Here is a 27,393-nt window from a genome sequence, read left to right on the forward strand (position 1 = left end):
ACTTTTGCACTAAAACGTTAGCATTGATTGTCCTCACGGAATCTGCTGGTCCATGGGTTTACTTTTCTGCCCAAGGTCTGGCTACATTCCATCACCCCCGGGCTGTAGTATCCTTGCTGCCAGATTAAAATCGCTGTGCTATTGGAATTTGGGTGTTTTAGTCAGGACGTGCTTGTCACCTCTGCCTCTGGTGTTTCAGTCTTGAATCTATCTGCCAGAGAGACGACTATGAAGAGGTTTAACACATTTCATCACGATGTCTCTTCCCTCCTGACCGTGTAATCGAACTTTAGTGGTGCATCCAAAGAGGGGTTCAAATGACTTTTTGAGCATTTAGTGGGTGTGCTGAATCCTGCAGATTACGAACTCTGCAGGACATCCAATGAAAACAACAACACCTTAATTGAATTGGGGATTGGCGCCTCTCACTTTTTAATTTAACGTTGTTGTTTTTTTAAGGACACTCTCATCATGACGATTCCATTATCTCGGACTCAACTAGCCCTGTTTTTCATCCTCCTGTGTCCGGTCAATATCATTGGGTTATGGTGGTAAGTCATGCTACAAACAATTAACATGTGCGTCAAATTGAGTTGCTAATGTAAATAAGGTTTCTTAGAATACGGTGTTTTTTTGTCATCTGATGTTATGTAAAAGTTATGTTTTGCACGCGCCCGTGGTTGATATCTGGCTAAAGATTGGCATGATGTCAGGATGTACTCAAATACATGCAATTCTGAATTTGACTTTATTGATACAACCACTATTCAAAGAGCCTCGTATTGACAAGTGTAATAACATGGTAATACTTTTGATGACCTTGACCGCACTGTGAAGCATTTCGTAATACTTAGCCTACAATTACATACTAATTAAACGTTTTCGTTTTCTTTATCTATCACCACCTCCCTACTGCAAACTCACTCAAAACAATTGTAATGACTGATCAGACAATCTCTAAAATGTCTTAACGAACCACAACATTTATTTTCAATACAGCATTTTTTATTGTTGGTAACAAACTAATATCTAAAATGTGGTTAAGTAACTCAATGAAATCAACAATAAAAAACTAAAGTCCCTAATGTTATGACTCAGCTAGCCAAAAAAGATTCAGCTTCAGCTTGTGGAGGTCTGTGATTGCCTGTTGTAAAAACAGAGATATTAGGGAGGTCAGAGTTGGAATTTTTTCCTGTGGACCTTGAGGCAGTGGATATGTCATCATAAAACAATTATTTGTTCAGTACTCTGAGATGTATGAGACTTAAAAAGACACAAGACAGATGATTTTTTTTCTGAAGTATAATCAATTAATTTCAGACACGCACATCTGAAGAGGGATGTTTAACTAAATCAAACCTTTTCAAGTTTGAAGGCCAGCTATTAGTACTGCTAAACTGTGAACCTCTCTCCCCAAAGACAAAATTGGAGTACTCAGGTGAGCACACCTGGAGGTCCTGCAGTTTGACAGGACAAAGATGCTTTCTGTTGAGAGCTGTGCATGCCATCTCACTCCTGTCTCTCTGCCCCTTGTCTTTAAAAGCAAATGGTTGTCAGCACGACCAGACAGACAGGATGCCATTTGTGGGGGTAGATGAAACGTCTCTGAGATAAACCTCTTCTTTCAGAGCTTCTTTGATTAGGCTCTAATCATTTTGGCAGAGAGCAGTGAAGACCAGAGAATTTGGAATGCCTTTGCAAGTTTCAGGACAAGTAAAACTCCCGGTCCTCCTGGCTGTGTGTGGGTCATAGTCTGGCAGGCAGACAGGAGTGTGGCCCACAGGTGTGCATATAGCGTGTGCCATTTCCACTCATCCGCTCCTGGAATGGGTTCTGGGCCAAGCGTCAGCTCGGCATCATCTGTAGAGAAGCACTTCATTATACCAGATCGTTATCAAATCAAATCAAACATCACATTTGATTTGTCACAATGCCCCGAATACAACAGGTGTAGTAGACCTTACAGTGAAATGCTTACTTACAAGCCCTTAACCAACAATGCAGTTTTAAGAAAATACCCCCCCAAAAGTAAGAGATAAGAATAACAAATGATTAAAGAGCAGCAGTAAATAACAATAGCGGGGCTATATACATGGGGGTACCGGTACAGAGTCAATGTGCGGGGGCACTGGTGTCGTGGTAATTGAGGTAATATGTACATGTAGGTAGAGTTATTAAAGTGACTATGCATAGATAACAGAGAGTAGCAGCAGCGTAGAAGGGGGGGGGGGGTGCAATGCAAATAGTCTGCGTAGCCATTTGAATAGCTGTTCAGGAGTCTTATGGCTTGGGGTAGATGCTGTTTAGAAGCCTCTTGGACCTAGACTTGGCACTCCGGTACCGCTTGCCGTGCAATAGCAGAGAGAACAGTCAATGACTAGGGTGGCTGGTGTCTTTCACAATTTTTAGGGCCTTCCTCTGATACCGCCTGGTATAGAGGTCCTGGATGGCAGGAAGCTTTGCCCCAGTGATGTAATGGGCCGTATGCACTATCCTCTGTGGTGCCATACCAGGCAGTGATGCAACCTGTTGGAATGCTCTCAATGGTGCAGCTGTAAAACCTTTTGAAGATCTGAGGACCCATGCCAAATCTTTTCAGTCTCGTGAGCATTAATAGGTTTTGTCGTACCCTCTTTATGACTGTCTTGGTGTGCTTGGACCATGTTAGTTTGTTGGTGATGTGGATCCAAGATACTTGAAGCTCTCAAGCTGCTCCACTACAGCCCCATCAATGAGAATAATGTTGTGCTCGGTCCTCTTTTTCCTGTAGTCCACAATCATCTCCTTTGTCTTGATCACGTTGAGGGATAGGTTGTTGTCCTTGAACCACACGGTCAGGTCTTTGACCTCCTCCCTATAGGCTGTCTCATCGTTGTCGGTGATCAAGCCTACCACTGTTGTGTCATCAGCAAACTTAATGATGGTGTTGGAGTCGTGCCTGGCCGTGCAGTCATGAGTGAACAGGGAGTACAGAAGGGGACTGAGCACGCACCCCTGAGGGGCCCCCGTGTTGAGGATCAGCGTGGCGGATGTGTTGTTACCTACCCTTCCCACCTAGGGGTGGCCGTCAGAAAGTCCTGGATCCAGTTGCGGAGGGAGGTGTTCAGTCCCAGGGTCCTTAGATTATTGATGAGCTTTGAGGGCACTATGGTGTTGAACGCTGAGCTGTAGTCAATGAATAGCATTCTCACATAGGTGTTCCTTTTATCCAGGTGTGAAAGGGCAGTGTGGAGTGCAATAGAGATTGCATCATCTGTGGATCTGTTGGTGCGGTATGCAAATTGGAGTGGGTCTAGGGTTTCTTGGATAATGGTGTTGATGTGAGCCATGACCAGCCTTTCAAAGCATTTCATGGCTACAGACGTGAGTGCTACGGGTTGGTATTCATTTAGGCAGGTTGCCTTAGTGTTCTTGGGCACAGGAACTATGGTGGTCTGCTTGAAACATGTTGGTATTACAGACTCAGACAGGGAGAGGTTGAAAACGTCAGTGAAGACACTTGCCAGTTGGTCAGCGCATGCTTGGAGTACACGTCCTGGTAATCCGTCTGGCATGTGGCCTTGTGAATGTTGACCTGTTTAAATAGCTGCATTTCTTATAAGCTTCTAGGTTAGAGTCCCGCTCTTTGAAAGCGGCAGCTCTACCCTTTAGCTCAGTGCAGATGTTGTCTGTAGTCCATGGCATCTGGTAGGGGTATGTACGTACGGTCACTGTGGGGACGACGTCCTCTATGCACTTATTGATAAAGCCAGTGACTGATGTGGTGTGCTCCTCAATTCCATCAAAAGAATCCCAGAACATATTCCATTCTGTGCTAGCAAAACAGTCCTGTAGCTTAGCATCAGTTTCATCTGACCACATTTTTATAAACCGAGTCACTGGTGCTTCCTGCTTGAATTTTTGCTTGTAAGCAGGAATCAGAAGGATAGAATTATGGTCAGAATTGCCAAATGGAGGGCGATGGATAGCTTTGTACGCATCTCTGTGTGTGGAGTAAATGTGGTCTAGAATTGTTTTCACACTGGTTACACATTTAACATGCTGATAGAAATGAGGTAAAACTGATTTAAGTTTCCCTGCATTAAAGTCCAGGAGCGCAGCCTCTGGATGAGCGTTTTTCTGTTTGCTTATGGCGGTATACAGCTCATTGAGTGCGGTTTTAGTGCCAGCATCGGTCTGTGGTGGAATGTTGACAGCTATAAAAAAAAATACAGATGAAAACTCTCTTGATAGATACGTGCTTATCATGATATACTCTACCTCAGGTGAGCAAACCCTCGAGACTTCCTTAGATATTGTGCACCAGCTTACATGAATGCATAGGCCCTCGCCCCGTGTCTTGCCAGAGGCTGCTGTTCTGTCCTGCCGATAGAGTGTATAACCCGCCATCTTTATGTTCTTAATGTCGTCGTTCAGCCATGACTCGGTGAAACGTCAGATATTACAGTTTTTAATATCCCGTTGGTAGGATAAACGTGCTTTCAGTTCGTCCCATTTATTTTTCCAGCGATTGAACGTTAGCTAGCAGGACGGAAGGCATGGGCAGATTAGCCCTTCGTCGCCTGAGCCTCACAAGGCATCTCTTTCCGCGAAATCTCAGTTTCCTTCTCCATCGAATAACGGGGATCTGGGCCTGGTCGGGTGTCTGTATTATATCCCTCCCGTTCGACTCCTTGAGAAGAACTCTTCGTCCAGTTTGAGTTGAGCAATCCCAGTTCTGATGTCCAGAAGCTCTTTTCAGTCAAAATAGACTGTATCAGCAACCTTATGTACAAAACAAACAAAATAGCAGGGTTGGTTGAGATCCAATAAGACGGCAGCCTTCCCCTCTGGCGCCATCACAGCACTAAATCCAATCGTGCACAACACTGACGCACCGCTGCTGTCTGTCACACGTTTGTCTTGCAATAAGGGACAACGTGAGGTCTCATTCAATGACAGGGCTTGGCCTGGGGCTGCTATGTACACTGTTTCAATTGGCCTCCACCAATTTCCAGACATTGAGGTTTCTCAGTGCGCGCATGGACCTCATGTGGTCCTCACTTATTGCAAGACAAACATGTGACGGAGAGCGGCGGTGCGTCGGTGTTGTGCAGGATTTGAGTTCAGGATTTGAGTTTTTAGAGACGATTGTGCCGTGGCTCGGCGACACGGACCAGAGAGCTGAACACAAGCCACTCTCCAGCTAGGGTGAAAGGAGGATGAAATGTATTGTTTTGCAAAGTGAGAAAAAAAAGCCCATATATCTATGGCCATGCACTTCATAATGTCACTTGAGGTCCACGCACAGCTAGACAAACAGCTTATCTCCAAACGATCATGATGGCCCACATGGAGACTAGATTATTTGGATACATGTCCTTTATCAGTGTTTCCATTTCTATTTTGGTCTCTGGTTATCTCTGTGATATTTCATGCGAGGCACTGTTTGGAGGGCTCTTGATGGCGTAGATGGTAGTGCATCCTCCTTTCTCTCGTGATAAGACTCTGTTGCAGCATTATCGTGTCCAGGAGCATTACCGTGACTGATAAAGGAGACGGAATAATGAACACATTGCATGGACGTGGAAAATTGATTGCTTATCTGATTTTGTAGTTCCGATATGTGTGCTTTTATAGAGATCCCTATCCTTTCATATTCAGCACTGATAACATTGTGTTCCTCATAGTGAGTGCTTTGTTCAGGTCGGTCCTGGTTTGTATTGACACTGGAACACAGCATGGTGTTCAAGACAGAGAAATGTCTTCATCATACATATTGCCGGAGCCATATTCAGACCGCATGATTCGTCCTTGCCAGTGTTCTAGCTGCTTCGGCTGCTCGTGTGATATAAAAGCCTTGCTTTTGAATTGGGCGAGGAGGGTTTGCCCTTTCACTTTGACAATGACACAGGACTTGGAGAAGAAACTCAAACATGGTCTGCTTTTTTTTTCTTTTTCCTTTTTTTTTTACAAGCCTGCTGTAAAACCTGGTCCCTTTTTTGTGAGCAGCTTGCCGAGACAATTTCAAAGCTATGATCCTGGCTCGCAGATCCCCCCCAGGTTTGACGATCCATGACACGTCAGATAATCAGGGGTTGTTAAGACTCGGTGTGTCTGCTAAGTTCTGGATCTGCCCATGTCACTTGCACATGGGTGTGGAATCATTGGATCTCAGATCTGTGTAGGTATACTATAGCGCGCCGGAGATGTGTTCCCCTGTGATCCGTTTCCATAGAGACGTTGCCAATACATCATCAGTAACTGGCAGTAGGATGTCAGGATCCCAGAAGCCGGTGACGCTGGACTGTCGGAGTCAAGTTCTCACACTTCAGTGAAGACAGCTCACATTGTGGGCATTAAGCTACTGTTCACTCCCCGCTTTTAGGGCAGTGTGAATTATTAGGCTTTCAATCATTTTTCTATACTTAATCTGTGCAGCCATTATGCTATTTTGTGTACAGTATGTTGGCAGTTACATTTTAGTTTTCCATGACGCTATGGCTAAAAAAGGTGCATCTAACTACAAATAATTGGAATTTTGATTGAACCACAGATACAGTATACAGTGACATTTCAGACATTGATATATAAATGGTTTCGACTTAATAATGTAATTGATTTACTGGAGATGGGATGCATTACATTTTAAGAGCAACGGTCCTGTCTCATCGGCTTCTTATCAGACCACAAATGCTCGGGATTGGCAAGAGTGCTTGTTTGACTTCTTAAAACAAACTCACAAGGCAGATGAATGTTATTAGTCAGGAAGATTAGCTGTGACACGGGTGAGTGAAAAGCAATGAGGTATTCTCACACACTCCTACTCCCACATAATGATAAAAACGGACCCGAGCTTTACGGATCACATCAGCTGAACTGGAGTCAGATGCAGAGTTATTGAATCGAGGGAACAGGAGGATAGGGCTGTTCTCACATTATGTCATAGCAACTGTCACGAGAAGGACTGGCGAGAGTTCACAGTGTTGAACCCGAGGCCCGTACTCCCGTTAGGAATTGAAATAAACAATTTTCCTAAGGGTAAACATACATCTGTCAACGCTAGGTAAGAAACCCAGCAATTAAGACGCAGCTCTCTTGCTCCTTTTTATGTTTCCACATCACTGCAGCTTTACTATTTCTCTCCACACCCGATGTCAAGTAATCAAACGGCCTAATAGAAGAACACATACATTTAGCTTTAGTGATACTTATATGGAGTAAGAGTAAGACACGAACAAAACATCATAATGCTATGCCGCCGTAGTGTGAGTTGTAGTCACAGTCTATCTGTTGTATGCTTCCCTGTAGGGCAGTGGGGAGCCCTCTGGTCATGGACCCCAATAGTATCTGTCGGAAGACCAAGCGACTAGCGGGCAAGCAGGCTGAGCTGTGCCAGAACCAGCCAGAGATCGTCCACGAGGTCGCCAAGGGTGCCAAGCTGGGTGTGCGGGAGTGCCAGTACCAGTTCCGCTTTCGCCGCTGGAACTGCACCAGTCAGAACAAGTACTTTGGCAAAATACTCCAACAAGGTGAGTGAGCACTTGTCATTATGGAAAATAGGACCCTGTGATAATATCCCCCTAATCTTTCCAATAGCTCCACATACACACTGCCTGCCTGACATAGAAAATAATCATCTAAGTGCCTTTCAAATGGTTTAACAGTGTCTCACTTAAGACGTGACCCCTTGACCTTTGAGTGCACAGCCAATGGCCTCACTTCAACTTTACTCTGATCCAAAGTGCAGTGGAGAACAAGGCCAGCTGTTGTATGTTAACAAGACTGATTTACACTTGACTGCTCCTCTTTTGCATCAAATTGCAAACTCCAAATTACCCCCTAAATTGCTTCTCATATAACCACTGATCTCTACCATTGTCGGTGCTCTTTGAACTGAGTAATAAAACAAATGTAGGCCCTGCTACTATGCAATTATTGTCTTGCTTTTTGTACGTTGTCTCCTCCCGTTGCACTTTTCTTTGCTTGCTTAACAGAGACCATTCTGTGTGTACCAACAAGGAAGTGTTTTGTCAACAAACCACCGTTTAGCTCCAGTATAGTGTATCCATTATTGGTTTTATCTTCTACTATCTAGCTAATGCATGCCTTCAGTTGTTGGAAGAATCTTTTGAGCAGGTCTTTCATATTCAAAACAACAAGAGTACCGTTGCAAGCAGCCTGCTGGCGTTGACAGAATTCCTGCTCTTTACCGTCATTAATCTGACACAAGAAGTGTCCATTATAACTTTCCCTTCAAGATTTTGTCTCGATGAACCGCCGCTTAGTTCTAAAGACTCAATTCTGAGTAAAAAAATATCTCATGCCGTTGCCATTTAAGTCATTACAGATGAAGCCTTTAATCTCTTGAGGCAAAGCTAAGTATTCTGCAGGCGCTTCAAAGTGATTTTGTTCGCTCGGTGAGGAATATGTGGGTATTAAGATGATACCTTCTATAGTGCTAGATTATATACATCATCTTCCTTTAAACTGTGGTTTGCAACATTCCTGTTTTGCTGCTGAGAGTCAGCAGAGGGCAGAGTGCCTGTGGTGCGGTTAGTCTCCTCTGGTCAGATGTGAATCCAACTGTCAGATGTTGATCCAAGGAACATCTAGAACATTGATCTGACCTGGTTTTATGTGACCGCTCTTATTGGACTGGGCCCGGTTTCCCGATAGCGATGGAAACGATGCTTACAAAAGTGTTTTAACGATGCATCTTTCCCACAACGCCCGAAGATGTAACGTGAGTTTCCCGAAACACCACGCAGAAAGAACGTTCGCGAAGTGCATCGTTGGACCATTTGTCGATACTGAGAGGAATGAAAGAAAGGCAGCGCAGCGCAGCTCCCTGATCAGCTTTCTCCATTCAAATCTTACCGTAGCTTTAGAATTATTCCACAATACCGATGACAGACCAGCTCCTAGAGAGCTATCACCATATGTCTGCAAGTATTGAGGTGGCTCATTCTAATGCTTACTCCATAATAATGCACTAAATCACAGATTAATTTGCCACTTCATTGCACACGTTGTTACACATCATGAAATATACTGAGGCGTTATAGACAGTGTAGCCTACAAATAGAACTCAATTGACTGAACAATAAATATATATGTGTATTGTATTGTACTGTGTTTTGTTTTGTTTTAATGCAGTCATCTCAGAATCATCTTTTTATTCTTCGCTTGTTAAATTGCGAAGACAAAATTGTATCGCAAACAGCTTGATTCTATGTTTAGCAGAGATCTTCTGTGTGTAAAGCGATGCGGAACGGCAAAAAAATACTACCTCAGCTGTTCTATATGAGTGGTCTGAGAAGGTCAGTTGATAACAAGTGTTTTCAAGTGCAACTTTACTTATGATGGTTTTGGGAAACAACTCGGATATTTAATGATGCTCCTACGAAGGTTCTAACAAAAACCAGTGTAACTAGATGTATGTAATCGAAAGGGTAATTTACGTCATCTCCAAAAGTAATTATTTATCACGAGAGAGCCATAAACAATAACTAGTAATGCTGCATACTCAAAAAAAAATTGTTATAAATTGCCGAGGTGTACCCAATTTTGAGGACACAAGCTCAAGCACAGTACAAATACGATAAAAAAATATCTATGTATTTCGTATTCAACAAAACTGTATGAATAAGGCTCAAAATGACTTATATGCTTTCTAAATATAGTATAATGAAGTTATAAATTTACTAACTATAAGATTTCACCCTTCTAATAACTGTAAAATACATATTTGTATGTTTAGTGTTAAGAGATCAAAACATCTGCCTCCACCGCTGTGAATGTCTCACCGAGCTCTAGCTTGGCTTCCTGAACTCCTTAGGTGCTCATCTCATCTAAGACAAACAGAATGTGTTATTTGTTTAAAATCTATTAATTATTTTAGAATAATGGCTTTTTTTTATCTCTAAATGTGCAGTTGTGACGAAATCACTCTCTCCTGCTGCACTATTCAATAAGGATTGCAGACATGTGCTGTGTCAGTGGCTGTGACGTAGGGTTCAGCCAGGAGTTGATGGACAGTCGGAAGAGCGAATTAAATGGTAGGAGGGACATCCCAGCTTCAAGTGGTTTCATATTTCACATACGCCCTACGTCACACAGGCAGACAAAATATACTACTGTGTCTGTAGGAACCAGGGCGATCGCTCAATGCAAGCCATGTTGATCGACAGTGTCCACAGATCAATTCGTAAGCCAAAAATTTGCTCGGAACCGGTACCAGAACAACGCAGACCCCTAAACAGGGAACTTTACATGTAAGAGGTTTTAAGATGCTTTTGGGAACCCAGGGCCCGATTTGTTCCCAGACAGACGGATCTAAATAGCATCTTTGTAGCTTTCGTTGAGTGTAAATTTAGTGAAGAGTTTTTGCTGTCAGTATAAGGATTACAACATTAGCTACTCCTTTCACTGAGAACTGGAGAACTCAGTGAAACTCCTTGCCAAAATGGCAATTAATCATAAATTCCTCCATGTCTATAGGTATGGCTTAAGTGCTCCTATGTTTTGAAGCATTCCGAACAATTACCAAGATGTAGCTCTAATGACCATTTGTCAGTGCAGGAAGATCTGCAAGGACAGGTTCACTTCCTCACATGCACGCGGCGGGCTGGGGGTGCTGCGCCAAGTAGCTTACATCTTTCTCCCTTTGCAAAAATAACTGGAGGCTTTTTCTTCCTATATTCAAACATATAAACCAGAGATGTTGTTGTGTTGACTTATCGATGCCAGGGGTTTGCTGTGAGCTATGCTGGCTGCTTCGACATGTTGTCTCATGGTTGTAAATGAAGTAATTTAGACGTGCTCAGAGACAATATGCAGTTGTGACAAGATAGAATAATCATAATTCTTCTGCCACCTCAGGAATGCAGCTCATTATTAGCTCTGTTAAAATGCTCCTGCTTCTGTCTGCTTCTCTGTCAATCATCATTTGGGAGCTTTGCATCGTCTGGCCGGGGGGCAGAGGTTTTCTCCACACTCCTGGAGAGAAAACAAACACCACACATTTGAGGTCTTTCAGTATCTGTCCTTTCTAATGAATGTGACACACTTAGTCTATGTCCCAAATAGCACCTTATTCAGCGGTCAAACGGCCTCCACTCATCACTGTCAAGCGCTCCTTAAAACACTTCTGTGCAGGCCTTTCTAATTGACCTGGCTGGGGTATCCTGGAATGACATTGACCTCATCCCGTCAGTAGACGATGCCTGGCTATTCTTTAAAAGTGCCTTCCTCACCGTCTTAAATAAGCATGCCCCGTTCAAAAAATGTAGAACTAGGAATAGATGTAGTCCTTGGTTCACACCAGACCTGTCTGCCCTTGACCAGCACAAAAACATGCTGTGGCGTTCTGCAATAGCATCGAATAGCTCCCGTGATATGCAACTTTTCAGGGAAGTTAGGAACAAATATACACAGGCAGTTAGGAAAGCTAAGGCTAGCTTTTTCAAATTTGCATCCTGTAGTACTAACTCCAAAAAGTTCTGTGACACTATAAAGTCCATGGAGAATAAGAGCACCTCCTCCCAGCTGCCCACTGCTCTGAGGCTAGGAAACACTGTCACCACTGATAAATCCACTATAATTGAACATTTCAATAAGCATTTCTCTACGGCTGGCCATGCTTTCCACCTGGCTACCCCTACCCCGGTCAACTGCCCGGCACCCTCCACAGCAACCCGCCAAAGCCCCCACCATTTCTCCTTTACCCAAATCCAGATAGCTGATGTTTTGAAAGAGCTGCAAAATCTGGACCCCAACAAATCAGCTGGGCTAGAGAATCTGGACCCTCTCTTTCTAAAATGATCTACCGAAATTGTTGCAACTCTTATTACTAGCTTGTTCAACCTCGCTTTTGTATCCTCTGAGATTCCCAAAGATTGGAAAGCTGCCGCGGTCATCCCCCTCTTCAAAGGGGGTGACACTCTAGACCCAAACTTCTACAGACCTATATCTATCCTACCCTGTCTTTCTAAGATCTTCGAAAGCCAAGTTACCGACCATTTCGAATTCCACCGTATCTTCTCCGCTATGCAATCTGGTTTCAGAAGCGGTCCTGGGTGCACCTCAGCCACTCTCAAGGTCCTAAATGACATCATAACCGCCATCGATAAGAGTCATTACTGTGCAGCCGTATTCATCGACCTGGCAGACTCGACAGCCTTGGTTTCTCAAATGATTGCCCTGCCTGGTTTACCAACTACTTCTCTGATAGAGTTCATTGTGTCAAATCGGAGGGTCTGTTGTCCGGACCTCTGGCTGTCTCTATGGAGGTGCCACAGGGTTCAATCCTCGGGCCGACTCTCTTCTTTGTATACATCAATGATGTTGCTCTTGCTGCTGGTGATTCTCTGGTACACCTCTACGCAGACGACACCATTCTGTATACTTCTGGCCCCTCTTTGGACACTGTGTCAACTAACCTCTAGACGAGCTTTAATGCCACACAACACTTCTTCCGTGGCCTCCAACTGCTCTTAAACGCAGGGAAAACTAAATGCATGCTATTCAACCGATCACTGCCCTCACCTGCTCGCCTGTTCAGCATCACTACTCTGGACGGCTCTGACTTAGAATACGTGGACAACTACAAATACCTTGGTGTCTGGTTAGACTGTAAACTCTCCTTCCAGACTCACATTAAGCATCTCCAATCCAAAATTAAATATAGAATTGGCTTCCTGTATCTCAACAAAGCATCCTTCACTCATGCTGCCAAACATACCCTCGTAAAACTGACCATCCTACCGATCCTTGACTTCGGTGATGTCATCTATAAAATAGCCTCCAACACTCTACTCAACAAACTGGATGCAGTCTATCACAGTGCCATCCGTTTTGTCACCAAAGCCCCATACACTACCCACCATTGCGACCTGTATGCTCTTGTTGGTTGGCCCTCGCCTCATACGCGTCGCCAAACCCACTGGCTACAGGTTATCTACAAGTCTCTGCTAGGTAAAGCCCTGCCTTATCTCAGCTCACTGGTCACCATAGCAGCACCCACTCGTAGCACGCGCTCTAGCAGGTATATCTCACTGGTCACCCCCAAAGCCAATTCCTCCTTTGGTTGTCTTTCCTTCCAGTTCTCTGCTGCCAATGACTGGAACGAACTGCAAACATCTCTGAAGATGGAGACTCATATCTCCCTCACTAGCTTTAAGCACCAGCTGTCAGAGCAGCTCACAGATCACTGCACCTGTACATAGCCCATCTATCTACCTACCTCATCCCCATACAGTATTTATTTATTTATTTATCTTGCTCCTTTGCACCCCAGTATCTCTACTTGCACATTCATCTTCTGCACATCTACCATTCCAGTGTTTAATTGTTATATTGTAATTACTTCCCCACCATGGCCTATTTATTGCCTTTACTCCCTTATCTTACCTCATTTGCACTCACTGTATGTAGACTTTTTGTTTTCTTTTGTTCTACTGTATTATTGACTATGTTTTGTTTATTCCATGTTTAACTCTGTGTTTTTGTATGTGTCGAATTGCTACGCTTTATCTTGGCCAGGTCACAGTTGCAAATGAGAACTTGTTCTCAACTAGCCTACCTGGTTAAATAAAGGTGGAAGAAAAAAAAAAAGAAATCCCTATATGGTGTACCTCATTTGATCAGGACCCATAGGACTCTGGCCAAACTCTTTGGATGAGGTGAGACACTGTGGCATAATGTCATAATGTCAATGAAATGATCCCAGTTAGACATGGGATAAATTGCACTGTAAAAAAAAGAAAGTTGTTTCAATTAAATGTGATTAAGTAACACTTTCCGCTGCCTTTCTTTTTGTTTACTCAACTTTTTAGTCAAAGTGTTACCTGAACTTAACAAATTTGGCTCCAACAATAAGAAAACATAGGCAAGAATTCAGTCAACTTAAAGTGATGGGTTTGCTCAAATGATCTCATATGTTCATTCAACTAGGGTAGCTGGAGTCTTTGACAATTTTTTCAGAGGAAGGTCCTCCAGCCACCCTAGTCATAGACTGTTCTCTCTGCTACCACACGGCAAGCAGTACCGGAGCTCCAAGTCTAGTCATAGATTGTTCTCTCTGCTACCACACGGCAAGCAGTACCGGAGCTCCAAGTCTAGTCATAGACTGTTCTCTCTGCTACCGCATGGCAAGCAGTACCGGAGCTCCAAGTCTAGTCATAGACTGTTCTCTCTGCTACCACACGGCAAGCAGTACCGGAGCTCCAAGTCTAGTCATAGACTGTTCTCTCTGCTACCGCACGGCAAGCAGTACTAGAGCTCCAAGTCTAGTCATAGACTGTTCTCTCTGCTACCGCACGGCAAGCAGTACCGGAGCTCCAAGTCTAGTCATAGACTGTTCTCTCTGCTATTGCACGGCAAGCAGTACCGGAGCTCCAAGTCTAGTCATAGACTGTTCTCTCTGCTACCGCACGGCAAGCAGTACCGGATCTTCAAGTCTAGGTCCAAGATACTTTTTAACAGCTTCTACCCCCAAGCCATAAGGCTCTTGAACATCTAATCAAATGCCTACCCAGACTATTTGCAATGCCCCCCTCTTTTACTGTCTGTTATTAACTATGCATAGTCAATTTAATAACTCTACCTACATGTACATATTACCTCAATTACCTTGACTAACCGGTGCCCCCGCCCATTGACTCTGCACCGGTACCCCTGTATATAGCCTCACTATTGCTATTTTACTACTGCTCTTTAATTATTTGTTACTGATATTTTATTATTTTTTTTATTTTTTTTGGGGGGGGGGGGATTTTTCTTAAAACTGCGTTGTTGGTTAAGGGCTTGTAAGTAAGCATTTCACTGTAAGGTCTACCACCGTTATATACAGGCGCATGTGACAAATAACATTTGATTTGAACTGTGTCAACTATGTACATTGGAAACATTGTATGTTAAAAGCAGTGTGTGTGTGTGTGTGTGTGTGTGTGTGTGTGTGTGTGTGTGTGTGTGTGTGTGTGTGTGTGTGTGTGTGTAAACAGCTGCGCACCCTTTTTTAGTTAAGCTTCCCTCCAAAAACAAGTTTAACAAACACCATTTTTGCCAAAGATTTCTCAAGTTGGAGCTAAGTTTGGGCCAAATAAATGTTTTAGTTCAGATAACACTTGGACCGAAAAGTTGAGTAAATGAAATTAAGGCTGTGGAACCAGTTACTTAATAATAATTAGTTGAAACAGCTAGATTTTTATATTTTTTACGGTGTGGACAAATATGAATGAACATACAAAACGTTTACGTACCACTGCGAACATTAAAGTCATGTACTATCCACTTGTTTTTAGGCAATTACTGTTCTCGGTAATGATCTACCACCGTAATTGCCTTAATCTCGGTTGTGTTAGAACCGATTAGCCCTGAAGTGTTAATTACACAGGGCTTATCCTGATCCTGTGTCAAGCCCTGACACTGATACGATCAAAGTGAAGATGTTGCCTCTTCTCTCCGTTCTAAACTCAGATAAAAGAGGGTGTAATGGCTTTGTTGTATCAGGTAACACCGTGCCACTTTAGATTACACTCTCACGGGTCCACTGGAGTTCAGCTACTGTAGCTAAATCGTCTCTCGTGGTTCCTCAATGTCATCTTTTTATTCACAGTAGTGTGCGTCCGTTGAACACCAGTGTTCAGCCACAATCTTAAACGTTCCTCTGGTTGTAAGTTGAGGGTTTGAGTGGGTCATATGGCCTTGGACTAGAAATCCAGGGTCCAGGAATGGTCGGAAGAATTGCAATATTTACCTGAAGCTTACTCTGCAGAAAGCACGACTGGGTGATCTGAAAAGTCATAGTCTTATCGATCGATATTATAATGCATGATGAAAGAAATACTGTATGTGTTGATTGAGAGATCAACAGAGCAGCTGCATTTCGTCAATTTTCGGATTATAGTCAAATCTGTGCGATATAAGGCTACGCATCATTTTTAAGGTGGAATGCGTGTCGTTTTGAGTACGTGTGCTTGATGCATGTTTATGGATTGCTTGGTGTACTCACTGTTCTGTAAGTCTCAAGGTAACAGAATGGAGATGCAATGAGATATGTGCTGTACAAGACTTGAACTTCCCCTGGACTGTGGCACAGGGCAGCAAAATCAATCAACCAAAATTATTCACACTCATCAGGCTGTGTCACATGTACTGCTGCATAGAGGGGCCCTGGGTTTCCTCGATTCATTTGAACCTGAACGCATGCATCATTGACTCAAAGATTGAGTATTATATTGTCTAATTCCTTGCGAAGCCCCTTCTGGCACCAAGTTATGTCCCAGGCAGGCCTAGGCGTAGGCTGCTGGAGGATTTTGGGGGAATATTTGTCTCTGGGGAAAATGGTGTTCATTCAAATCAAGATATTTTTTAAAATATTTTTTCATAACCTCTTCTCTCTTTGTCATGTAAGCGTGTTTTTATTTACTTAGTCAAGGGGCTGGGCCACATGATACAACTGAACAGACGTACATTTTGATTGTGTTATAATGTTTCATTTAACTTCTATGACTGAAATGTCTTCTTTCCAATATAGACACGATGATTGCATTGCTCAGGATAAAGACGAGCGAGCAGGGGCTAAAGACGAGCGAGCCCGAGGGACATTACTGAAACACCTATGACTGTAGCTTGTCTAGACATCGACCTCCTCGGAGATTCTGTGGAGGTTGATTAGTCTATTAATCTCCGCCTCTCCAACTGAAACAGTAAACAGGCGTGACTGTTAGACATTTACCCATAATCCCTCTATGGACGCGTTGCAAATGGCACCCTATCCCTATTCCATATATGGGTGATTCAACAGAAGAGGGGTACATTGCTGTCCCACCCCAAAAACAACTATTAAAAAATTAAAAATGATGCCTTGGAATGCTTTAATTCATTCCAAGGCCATAACAAACATATTGTTACATTAATATAGTACAAACTCATTGTTTATACACCTATTTCTATTGAGAGGTGGCTGTCCCACACCCTGACTCCTAAAGCACATCTTGATTTATGATCTTTTTGTTTTACCCCTATTATTTCAATAGAACATGTTGAGTTGTTCTATAATTACATTGAAAGACACTGTTCTAATCAGTAGTTTTGTTTGTTTTTTAAAGACCCCCCCCACAAAAAAATGCTGTCCCACCTTTTGATGACACCTCCGAAACACACACATTAAAAGACTGCAGAATTAATTAAGTGATGATGCCCGAGAAGCCGGTGTTTGGAGGATATTGGCATGGGCGCTGTTAGGCCCGAGACAAAGTGCCAATATATCCTCCAAACACTGGCTTCGAGGGGCAATCTCTCACTTTTATACAACGGGTTACCAACATATTCAAATAATGGTTGACATATTTTCATTAAAAACATTATTTTGATTAATTTCTTCATACTATTTCATCCGTCCACAATATATAGTGCCGACACATATCTAGGGTTGCTACCCGAGCTGGCTGGTCATTCGTTCTATCGGTTCGGTTGCCAGAGACACAACCCAGTCATTCAGTCTTTTTGTTCTGTATCTATGGACGTGACCCAGTAGTTCATTCTAAATGTTCCATTGCCATACTGGCTGGCAACGTTCTTATCTCTTGCTTGCTATCTAGCCAACGACGGCTAATTTACAGCCACGTCAAAAAGTGCAGCCAGAATAACAGGAAATTAGCTGCATTTGCATTTGTTTAAGATGTTTTCTATTGACATTTAATTGGATACATCCATAACAATGAGCTAACGAGGCACGATTTCACCTGGCATAGAACATTTGCTCTTTAGTCATGACACTGTTGTTCAGAGGAGCTAGCCAACAACACAGCTAACACAATCGTCCCAACCACTTTCATTACTATAGGACAGCTGGAGATCGAATTTGAATATTGAAACAATGTTACAAATGTCTGAGAGACAGACAGCAAGGTTTATACAAATCTCTGCTGTTGAAAACGAAATGTTAGTCTAAAAGAAATGTGAGATAATGTCAAGATCAAGTTTATTAAATTGCTTGGCTGGGCTGATGAGACAGTGAATTGCGCAGTCAGATAGAACAGAGTAAATAGGCATTTTAACGTCATAGATTTAGCCGGTGCTAACTTGTGGAATAGACACCGGCTGGAATGCTGTTTTAACCAATCAGCATTCAGGATTAGACCCACCAGTTGTATAATGTGCCTTAAGCCACACCCCTACAAATATCACCAGGTGAATGGATCGCACCTCTCTCCAGCATGGCCACATGGTGAGTAGTCTATGTGCAAACAATTTAGAGAAAAGTTGGTACATTTTCATGTATTTTTAAGAAATGTCACTAGCGAACATCTAATATTTCAATAAATATGTAAAGTATGTTTTTGGGTAGGAGTGTGAGTGTTTAAATGTTAAAAAGTTAAATGAAATTGGGATCCTTAACGTTAAGAAAAATGCCTGCCTATACTGTGCCCCTCCTCTCTCTCTCCGTCCCTCGCTAGCTCGCTATGAAAGATGCGTGTGTTCTCGGAAGTACAGCAACTGATCAGTCTCCTCCTTTTAAAAAAAATACTGAATCTTAAGAATCGATTCCTAGTTGAAGATGGGATTTCTTTCTACGAAATGTTTTAGTAAGTCACAGTATTTAACTAACTTTGAAATTCTTTAAAATGGTTGAAGCCCTCAATTGCAATGTCCATACTTAAACGGGTCATATCCATTAAGAGTCCTCTATTTATCTCTATGATTGACACTTGATTTTTAGTCCGTAATAGGTCTGCGGTCAAACGACCACCCCTCATCACTGTCAAACGCTCCCTAAAACACTTCTGCGAGCAGGCCTTTCAAATCGATCTGGCCCGGGTATCCTGGAAGGATATTGTCCTCATTCCGTCAGTAGAGGATGCCTGGTTATTCTTTAAAAGTGCTTTCCTCACCATTAAATAAGCATGCCCCATTCAAAAATATTTGAACCAGGAACATATATAGCCCTTGGTTCACTCCAGACCTGACTGCCTTTGACCAGCACAAAAACATCCTGTGTCGTTCTGCATTAGCATCGGATAGCCCCCGCGATATGCAACTTTTCAGGGAAGTTAGGAAAGCAAAGGCTAGCTTTTCTAAACAGAAATGTGCATCCTGTAGCACAAACTCCAAAAAGTTCTGTGACACTGTAAAGTCCATGGAGAATAAGAGCACCACCTCCCAGCTGCCCACTGCACTGAGGATAGGAAACACTGTCACCACCGATAAATCCACGATAATTGAGAATTTCAATAAGCATGGCTGGCCATGCGTTCCACCTGGCTACCCCTACCCTGGTCAGCAGCCCTGCACCCCCCATAGCAAATTGCCCAAGCCTCCCCCATTTCTCCTTCAACCAAATCCAGATAGCTGATATTCTGAAAGCGTTGCTGGGTTAGACAATCTGGATCCTCTCTTTTTATTTTTTTATTTTTTTTATTTCACCTTTATTTAACCAGGTAGGCTAGTTGAGAACAAGTTCTCATTTACAACTGCGACCTGGCCAAGATAAAGCATAGCAGTGTGAACAGACAACAACACAGAGTTACACATGGAGTAAACAATAAACAAGTCAATAACACAGTAGAAAAAAATAGAAAAGAGTCTATATACATTGTGTGCAAAAGGCGGTAGGAGGTAGGCGAATAATTAAAAAATGTCAGGTTAACACTGGAGTGATAAATGATCAGATGGTCATGTGCAGGTAGAGATACTGGTGTGAAAAAGAGCAGAAACGTAAATAAATAAAAACAGTATGGGGATGAGGTAGGTAAATTGGTGGGCTATTTACCGATGGACTATGTACAGCTGCAGCGATCGGTTAGCTGCTCAGATAGCAGATGTTTAAAGTTGGTGAGGGAGATAAAAGTCTCCAACTTCAGCGATTTTTGCAATTCGTTCCAGTCACAGGCAGCAGAGAACTGGAAGGAAAGGATGGCCAAATGAGGTGTTGGCTTTAGGAATGATCAGTGAGATACACCTGCTGGAGTGCGTGCTACGGGTGTTGCCATCGTGACCAGTGAACTGAGATAAGGCGGAGCTTTACCTAGCATGGACTTGTAGATGACCTGGAGCCAGTGGGTCTGGGGAAGAATATGTAGCGAGGGCCAGCCGACTAGAGCATGCATGTCGCAGTGGTGGGTGGTATAAGGCGCTTTAGCAACAAAACGGATGGCACTGTGATAAACTGCATCCAGTTTGCTGAGTAGAGTGTTGGAAGCTATTTTGTAGTCGAGGATCGGTAGGATAGTCAGTTTTACTAGGGTAAGTTTGGCGGCAGGAGTGAAGGAGGCTTTGTTGCTGAATAGAAAGCCGACTCTAGATTTGATTTTAGATTGGAGATGTTTGATATGAGTCTGGAAGGAGAGTTTACAGTCTAGCCAGACACCTAGGTACTTATAGATGTCCACATATTCTAGGTCAGAACCATCCAGGGTGGTGATGCTAGTCGGGCGTGCGGGTGCAGGCAGCGAACGGTTGAAAAGCATGCATTTGGTTTTACTAGCGTTTAAGAGCAGTTGGAGGCCACGGAAGGAGTGTTGTATGGCATTGAAGCTAGATGGAGGTTAGATAGCATAGTGTCCAAGGAAGGGCCAGAAGTATACAGAATGGTGTCGTCTGCGTAGAGGTGGATCAGGGAATCGCCCGCAGCAAGAGCAACATCATTGATATATACAGAGAAAAGAGTCGGCCCGAGAATTGAACCCTGTGGCACCCCCATAGAGACTGCCAGAGGACCGGACAACATGCCCAACATGCCCTCTGCTGCCTCCTGTAGTCCACGATTAGCTCCTTCATTTAGTTGACGTTGAGGGAGAGATTATTTTCACTCCGCCAGGGCTTTCACCTCCTCCCTGTAGGCTGTTTCATTGTTGTTGGTAATCAGGCCTACCACTGTTGTTGTCAGCAAACTTGATGATTTGAGTTGGAGACGTGCGTGGCCACACAGTCATAGGTGAACAGGGAGTACAGGAGGGGTCTGATCACGCACCCATGTGGGGCTTCCGTGTTTGAGGATCAGTGTTGCGGAGGTGTTGTTGCCAACCTTCACCAATTGGGGTCGGCCCGCCAGGAAGTCAAGGACCCTTTTGCACAGGGAGGGGTTCAGACCCAGGGTCCCGAGCTTAGTGATGAGCTTGGAGGGCATTATGGTGTTGAAGGCTGAGCTGTAGTCGATGAACAACATTCTTACACAGTAAAAAAGTGGGTGTAAGAATTAGTGTTGACTTATTTGAACCCGGGATGAGTTTTTTTCAACATTATGAGGAGTCAATGAGCTATAGTGTCGGAGTGTAAAATTATGCAGCCATTGCAGTGTAATTCAACTCAATTCAGTGGAATGAAAAAACGTGCCAATCCTCTGCTGTGGTTGTGGATGATCATTATTTCAACTTACTTGTCGACGCAATTGTAAGTAAGGTCAACAACTAATAGCAAGGTTTTCACTTTGACATTTACTTAATTGTAGAGTAATAGCCTATATATGTTAAACCAGTGTTATTACACATTTGTGTGAATTTTAACACCATTTTGAGTCAAATTAATTTTGTAGACTGGGACCAAATGTTATCTGAAACAGTGTTGAATTCAACTCTATTGGAGTTATATTAACACTTTTATTTTTTACTGTGCAGGGCAGGATGGCTTGATATGGCTTCAATTAAGTAAGCAATTAAGTTCCTAATTAAGTTCCTAATGTGACGCCTGGCCACTACCGAAACGCCTGATATTTTGCCACAGAGACAAAGTGACAATTGAAACATCTAACGAACATAACTAATTAGATGCATAGGTAATTCAATGAATCAATAGGTTTCAGATTCTGTCACGCCCTGACCTTAGAGATCCTTATTTATTCTCTATGTTTGGTTAGGTCAGGGTGTGACTCGGGTGGGAGAATCTATGTTTTCTATATCTTTGTTGTTTTTGCCGAGTGTGGTTCCCAGTCAGAGGAAGCTGTCTATCGTTGTCTCTGATTGGGGATCATATGTAAGTTGTGATTTTCCGTTTGGGTTTTTGGGGAGTTATTTTCTAATGATCTGTTTTGTTGCCTGACAGAACTGTGCGCTTTCGTTTTTTCTACTTTGTTATTTTGTTGCGGTGTTCAGTTTATTAAAAATCATGAACGCCTACCACGCTGAACCTTGGTCCCCTTCTTCAACCCACGAGAGTCGTTACAGATTCATAAAATCAACATTGAACCTTTTATAGAGAATATTAGAGATTATATTTCTATAAATGAAATTGAAATATTTTGAAAATCTGGTTAAAAATCATGTTTTTTCCTATTTTGTAAATGTTGTCTGCAAATAACGTTTAATAAATGTATCTGTAATAGAAGGTTAAATCAAAATGATCACTACTGTGCGTGGTTCTCGCTTTGCTGCAACTATCACTGTTTCGCTAGTGACAAATTTAGTGGCTTGGAGTTCGGTACATTATTTCAAATATGCAATACAAACAAAGTGTGTGAGTAGTAGATATCACAGGAGGTTGGTGGCACCTTAATTGCGGAGGACGGGCTCGTGTCAAGGGCTGGAGCGGAATCAGTGGAATGGTATCAAATACATCAAACACATGGTTTGTGTGTTTGATGCCATTCCATTGGCTCCGTTTTAGCCATTGTTATGAGCCGTCCTCCCCTCAGCAGCCTCCACTGGTAGATATGTCTATCTGACATACAGTGTGTTGTAAGACGTGCTTAAAGTTTTGGAGAAATAGGATACAAATGTGAGAAAGAAAAAAACATTTAACCCCCCAATTTGCATCACTTCTGTAGAATGGCCCATATTCACTGAGAATACAACACATTAAGAACAATTGCTCTTTTAATGACACATACTGACCCAGTGAATCCAGGTGAAAGCTATGATCCCTTACTGATGTCACTAGTTAAATAAACTTCTCAGATGAAGGGGAGGAGACATGTTAAAGAAGGAATTTTTCAGCCTTGAGGCAATTGAGACGTGGATTGTGTGTGTGTGTGTGCCATTCAGAGGGTGAACGCAACTCAACATTAGGAAGGTGTTCTTAATGTTTCGTGCACTCAGTGGACCCTGGTCGAAAGTAGTGCACTATAAAGGGAATATTGTGCTATTTAGGACGCAACCTATATGAAACTTCCTGCAAAAGCAGACATGACTGGCCTGTCTAAGAGAAGTCTCAACAGAAGTTATTGAGTTAGTCAGCTCTGTCCCTTCTGTACGCTCAATTATCCTGGGAGGAGAACATTTGTCCCCCCCAGATCTATTACAGCCTAAACCTGAGATGAAACAGGGATGGTGTGGGATGGGGAATGGCCTTCACAATGCACACGACAGGCAGGCAAGCAGGGAAGGGCTTTATTGGAGCAGAATGTGAGGAGAACTGTGTGTTCAGGTGCTGGTCCAAGCTGGGCTGGGGCTGAGGCTGGGTCTGGGCTGGCAGGGAGACGCCACACACACAGAACCGGCCTGTATGGAGCCATCAGTGGGTGTGCAGACGGACAGCTGGTATTAATATCACCGGGTGCTGGTCTGAAGGGCCCTCGCACGGCACCGATTCCGTTTCACTAGATTTAATGAATCCCATTCACTGAATCATGCGATATGGAATTGGCATAGGGCTAAGCGGTGACGACACGCTCATGTCTTCCAGCTCCAGAAAATAAATGTCATTCATTTCAGCTTCGACACAATGGACTGCTAACTGCCTACCTCCTCTTCTCCCCCATAGCAGCTAGGAACACTGCATAGACATGTTGTATTTTCCAAAGCAACAAAGGACAATACAAATTAGAATGATGTTGTGGTCCCTAAGATAAAGACAGAGGATCAATCTGCAGTTGCAGCCGTACATCCCTCTGGGCTAGAGTGGTAAACTCCCCTACTACACAAATAGTCCTGCAGCTGTGTCCTAGCCCCCCTATCTCAGATACCAGTGGTATCAGCACGGTATGTGACCTGGGTCACTGTTCTGTTCACTCCTCTGATGATACCCCTGTGTGTGTGTGTGTGTGTGTGTGTGTGTGTGTGTGTGTGTGCGTGCGTGCGTGCGTGCATGCGTGCGTGCGTGCGTGGGCGCTCGTGTCTTTCAGACATCCGGGAGACAGCGTTCGTGTACGCCATCACAGCGGCTGGGGTGACCCACACGGTGACTCAGGCCTGCAGTATGGGGGAGCTGCTGCAGTGTGGCTGTGAGGCGACCAGGAGCAGGGCTCCCCCCCGGCCTGCCTCCTCCTCCACCACCACCTCTGGCGAGGGAGTCAAGTGGGAGTGGGGCGGCTGCGGAGACGACGTGGAGTTTGGCTACGAGAAGTCCAAGCAGTTCATGGATGCCAAGAGGAAAAAGGGCAAGAGTGACATCAGGACGTTGATCGATCTCCACAACAACGAAGCAGGACGACTGGTAGTGAATGAACTTTTCTTTTTTTTAATAAGAATTGTGGCACTCCTTTTGTACTTTTTAATCCTTTATTACAAAGGGTAGAGATAGAAAGGAAATGAAGCTGAAAGGGCCTCTTGCTGCCAGCGGTACAATGTACAGTACACATGCTCCAGAGGCAGCAGCTTAGAACAAACACTAGACCATCCCAGGCTGTGAATGACGTATTTATAATTCCCTCCAAACACACTCATCTCCTATCTTTTATTTTACCTGTGCTGATTTAAGCAAAAGTAGAAGCAAGCATACGTGTGAAATGTTTTCAAGTGTCATCAAGTGAAATTCTTTCATTTATTTGTATGGCTTTTTTTTAGAAACAAAGTTGACAATTGGGCCTAAGTGCTGAAAGTATTCATTATTTAGCTGAATGTTCCTCTTTTTATCCAATGCATCATCCAAGACAGCCTCTAGCTGTAGTTCTGTAACAATGTAAACTGATATTTTAACCAGAATCATATTTCGGATAAAGGAAAACAAGTGTGAGCCTCAGTTTGTTTTCAAGGCTTTAAGACAAGTAGCTGCTACTTTTTCTCCTTGTAAAACTTTAACGTTTTCAGGTCTTTGTTAAGGACTCAATACAGTACATGTATGTTAAAAATGTCAAATATTGCATTCACAATGGCCTCCTTGTTGATAGGAAGAGAGGAGCATTGCACTCAGTTAGGAGGTTGTCTGCTCTTTTGAGAAGCCAATTACAGGTTATTGCTTTGAATTTCCTGGGACTTTGCTCACCCCTGTCAGTATTGCTTCATCACAGTATGTTACATGGGCACACAAGCCAAAACCTTTCCCAAGGGGTCAGAGACAGGTAAATGGGGAGGAGTGGCTATGTAGTTGGGCCAATTATAGTCTCAGGAAGACTGGTTTTTGAATTAAACAACAAGAAGAAAAGGTTGCACACATGTAGAAAAACAACAACGTGAGGCTAAAGACTTAGGAGGGTAGAACTCTGCATGCAAAATGGGTTTTAATTACCTCAATTGTAACTCAATTGATCTCTGTTCTGATGTCAAGGCCTGTGAGCTCTGGGAAGGCCAGAGGCCGGTTGGGGATGGGGGAAGGGATACATTCCTTCTGAATAGTGTCTGCTTTAATCTCACCTATCTATCTCTGTGTCTTTACTACAGGCGGTGAGGAATTATATGAGGACTGAATGTAAATGTCATGGCCTGTCCGGGTCTTGCACACTCCGGACCTGCTGGAAAAAGATGCCTCACTTTCGCGAGGTGGGTGATCGCCTCCTAGAGCGGTTCAATGGCGCTTCCAAGGTGATGGGAGGCAATGATGGCAAGACCCTGGTTCCCGTAGGCCAGAACATCAAGCCTCCGAGCAAACAGGACCTGATCTACTCGGCCGAGTCGCCCGACTTCTGCTCGCCCAATAGGAAGACGGGCTCGCTGGGCACGCGGGGCCGCATGTGCAACAGCACAGCCATGGACGTGAGTGGCTGTGACCTGCTGTGCTGTGAGCGTGGCTACCGAGACGAGACGGTGGTGTTCGAGGAGAACTGCCTCTGCCGCTTCCACTGGTGCTGCGTGGTGCAGTGTAAGAAGTGCTCGGTGAGGAAAGAACTCAGTCTCTGTCACTAGCATTACCATAGTGAAGCTGGGTTGGCTCCAGGCCTGGCCTGCCTCACACGAAAGATGCACTGAGATCATGCTCCCACAGTTCAATTCAGGAGCACGCTGAGAGATTAGTATCTTATCTAGGATCATCTTGGACAGACAGCTGCAGTAACTCTTCTCTCAAGCTGTAGAACAGTCCAGAATGGCCGCTACTCCAGTGCTCACCACATAGAGCTCTATGACCCAGAAACGGAGGCTCTTTCAGGCTCTTTTTCTAGAAACCCACTGGAGGAACTTACCCAACAACTGTTCCAGCTCTCCAGAGTGGAATATTGAAGGTCACATCTAAGGTTAAAAGTTCAAATTCAGCTCCGAGAACGCTGTAGAACTGAACGGTTCGGTCCCATCTCATAGAAGACCATCAGACAGCTTGGTACCATTCTCAGTCGTCGGTACGGAGGTCGTTGCCTCTAAAGCAGTGGTTCCCAAACGTGTTTGCGCAGTTGCCCACCTCAAGCCTTTAGCCATTGAACCAGAAAATAGCATAACAACTGTTTCTAGCCTCAAACCCAATGCCAATGCCCTCTAGGAACATGCTTACAACCCACAATTAGGGAAACACTCTTCATAGTCAGTTAACCATGTAACTACAAGTGAGGACTATTGTAAGAAAAGCATAATGCCTTTTGAGTGTGGAAAATAAGACTTATGGTCTTGGTAACAAGATAGCAAGCACATCAGCATGCTACGTTTCTACACACGGTAACTGGAATGTTATGGAAGAAAGGAAAATGGACACGCACAACGTGGAATACAGGTATCAAGCACAAAACGTATGAAAAAGGGAAATCTGGGGATTATTTGTTTGGAGGACGAACCCCATCACGTTTCATGGTGAGGAGCTGAACTGACACCCGAGACTATTATTTATGGACATTTTATGACAAGACTACTCATAGTGATAAGGTGAGGAACGTGCCTACCGTCTCTCTGAAAAGCACTTTGGACATGGGAGCTATCTCTGTGAACCATATGTTACATTGGTTGTTGTTTGGGTAGTTTGCAAATGGAGAAACGTGTTACAACTTTCTTTTTTTTTTCGTACGAGGTGCAGTATCGAGAAAGTATAATGTTATGTTTATCTGTTTAATATACAGGGCTTTTGTAATGCACTTTCAATTAAAGCATTTGCTGCGTATAGATTTGTTACATCTAGTCATGTTGTGCAGAATGGCCATTCCACAATCACATACAATGCTGACAATGAATCCATCCATTTGTCTCTTTGATAAGTCAACTCGCTGAAGTGAGTTGGACGTCAGGAAGCCCATTTCTTTTGACTCTCTGCCCACGTTCTTCGGAATAGGCAGATCAGATCTCTGCTTATTTTTATTTTTTTAATTTGGGGGGGGGGACAAAATCTATCTTCACCGTCATTAAT

General features: G+C 43.5%; 1 protein-coding gene across 1 annotated transcript; it reads left to right on the top strand.

Annotated features, from left to right (window-relative positions):
* On the top strand, positions 1-27,150 carry LOC115115270 (protein Wnt-6-like). The gene is made up of 4 exons (XM_029643778.2): positions 1-551; positions 7,291-7,511; positions 24,041-24,351; positions 25,515-27,150. The coding sequence occupies exons 1-4, from the start codon at positions 472-474 to the stop codon at positions 25,974-25,976; spliced, it is 1,074 nt and encodes a 357-aa protein (XP_029499638.1). The 5' UTR covers positions 1-471; the 3' UTR covers positions 25,977-27,150.
* Positions 27,151-27,393: the final 243 nt, after the last annotated feature.

This window comes from Oncorhynchus nerka, linkage group LG3 (genome assembly GCF_034236695.1).
Source record: "Oncorhynchus nerka isolate Pitt River linkage group LG3, Oner_Uvic_2.0, whole genome shotgun sequence".
In the NCBI taxonomy this organism is placed as follows: Eukaryota; Metazoa; Chordata; class Actinopteri; order Salmoniformes; family Salmonidae; genus Oncorhynchus; species Oncorhynchus nerka.

Bases quoted from the DNA above. Each gene is read 5' to 3' on its own strand.
- LOC115115270 (XM_029643778.2), top strand. From the start codon at position 472: ATGACGATTCCATTATCTCGGACTCAACTAGCCCTGTTTTTCATCCTC. The intron at 552-7,290 runs GTAAGTCATGCT...GCTTCCCTGTAG, and splicing joins AATATCATTGGGTTATGGTG to GGCAGTGGGGAGCCCTCTGG. The intron at 24,352-25,514 runs GTAGTGAATGAA...TCTTTACTACAG, and splicing joins ACAACGAAGCAGGACGACTG to GCGGTGAGGAATTATATGAG.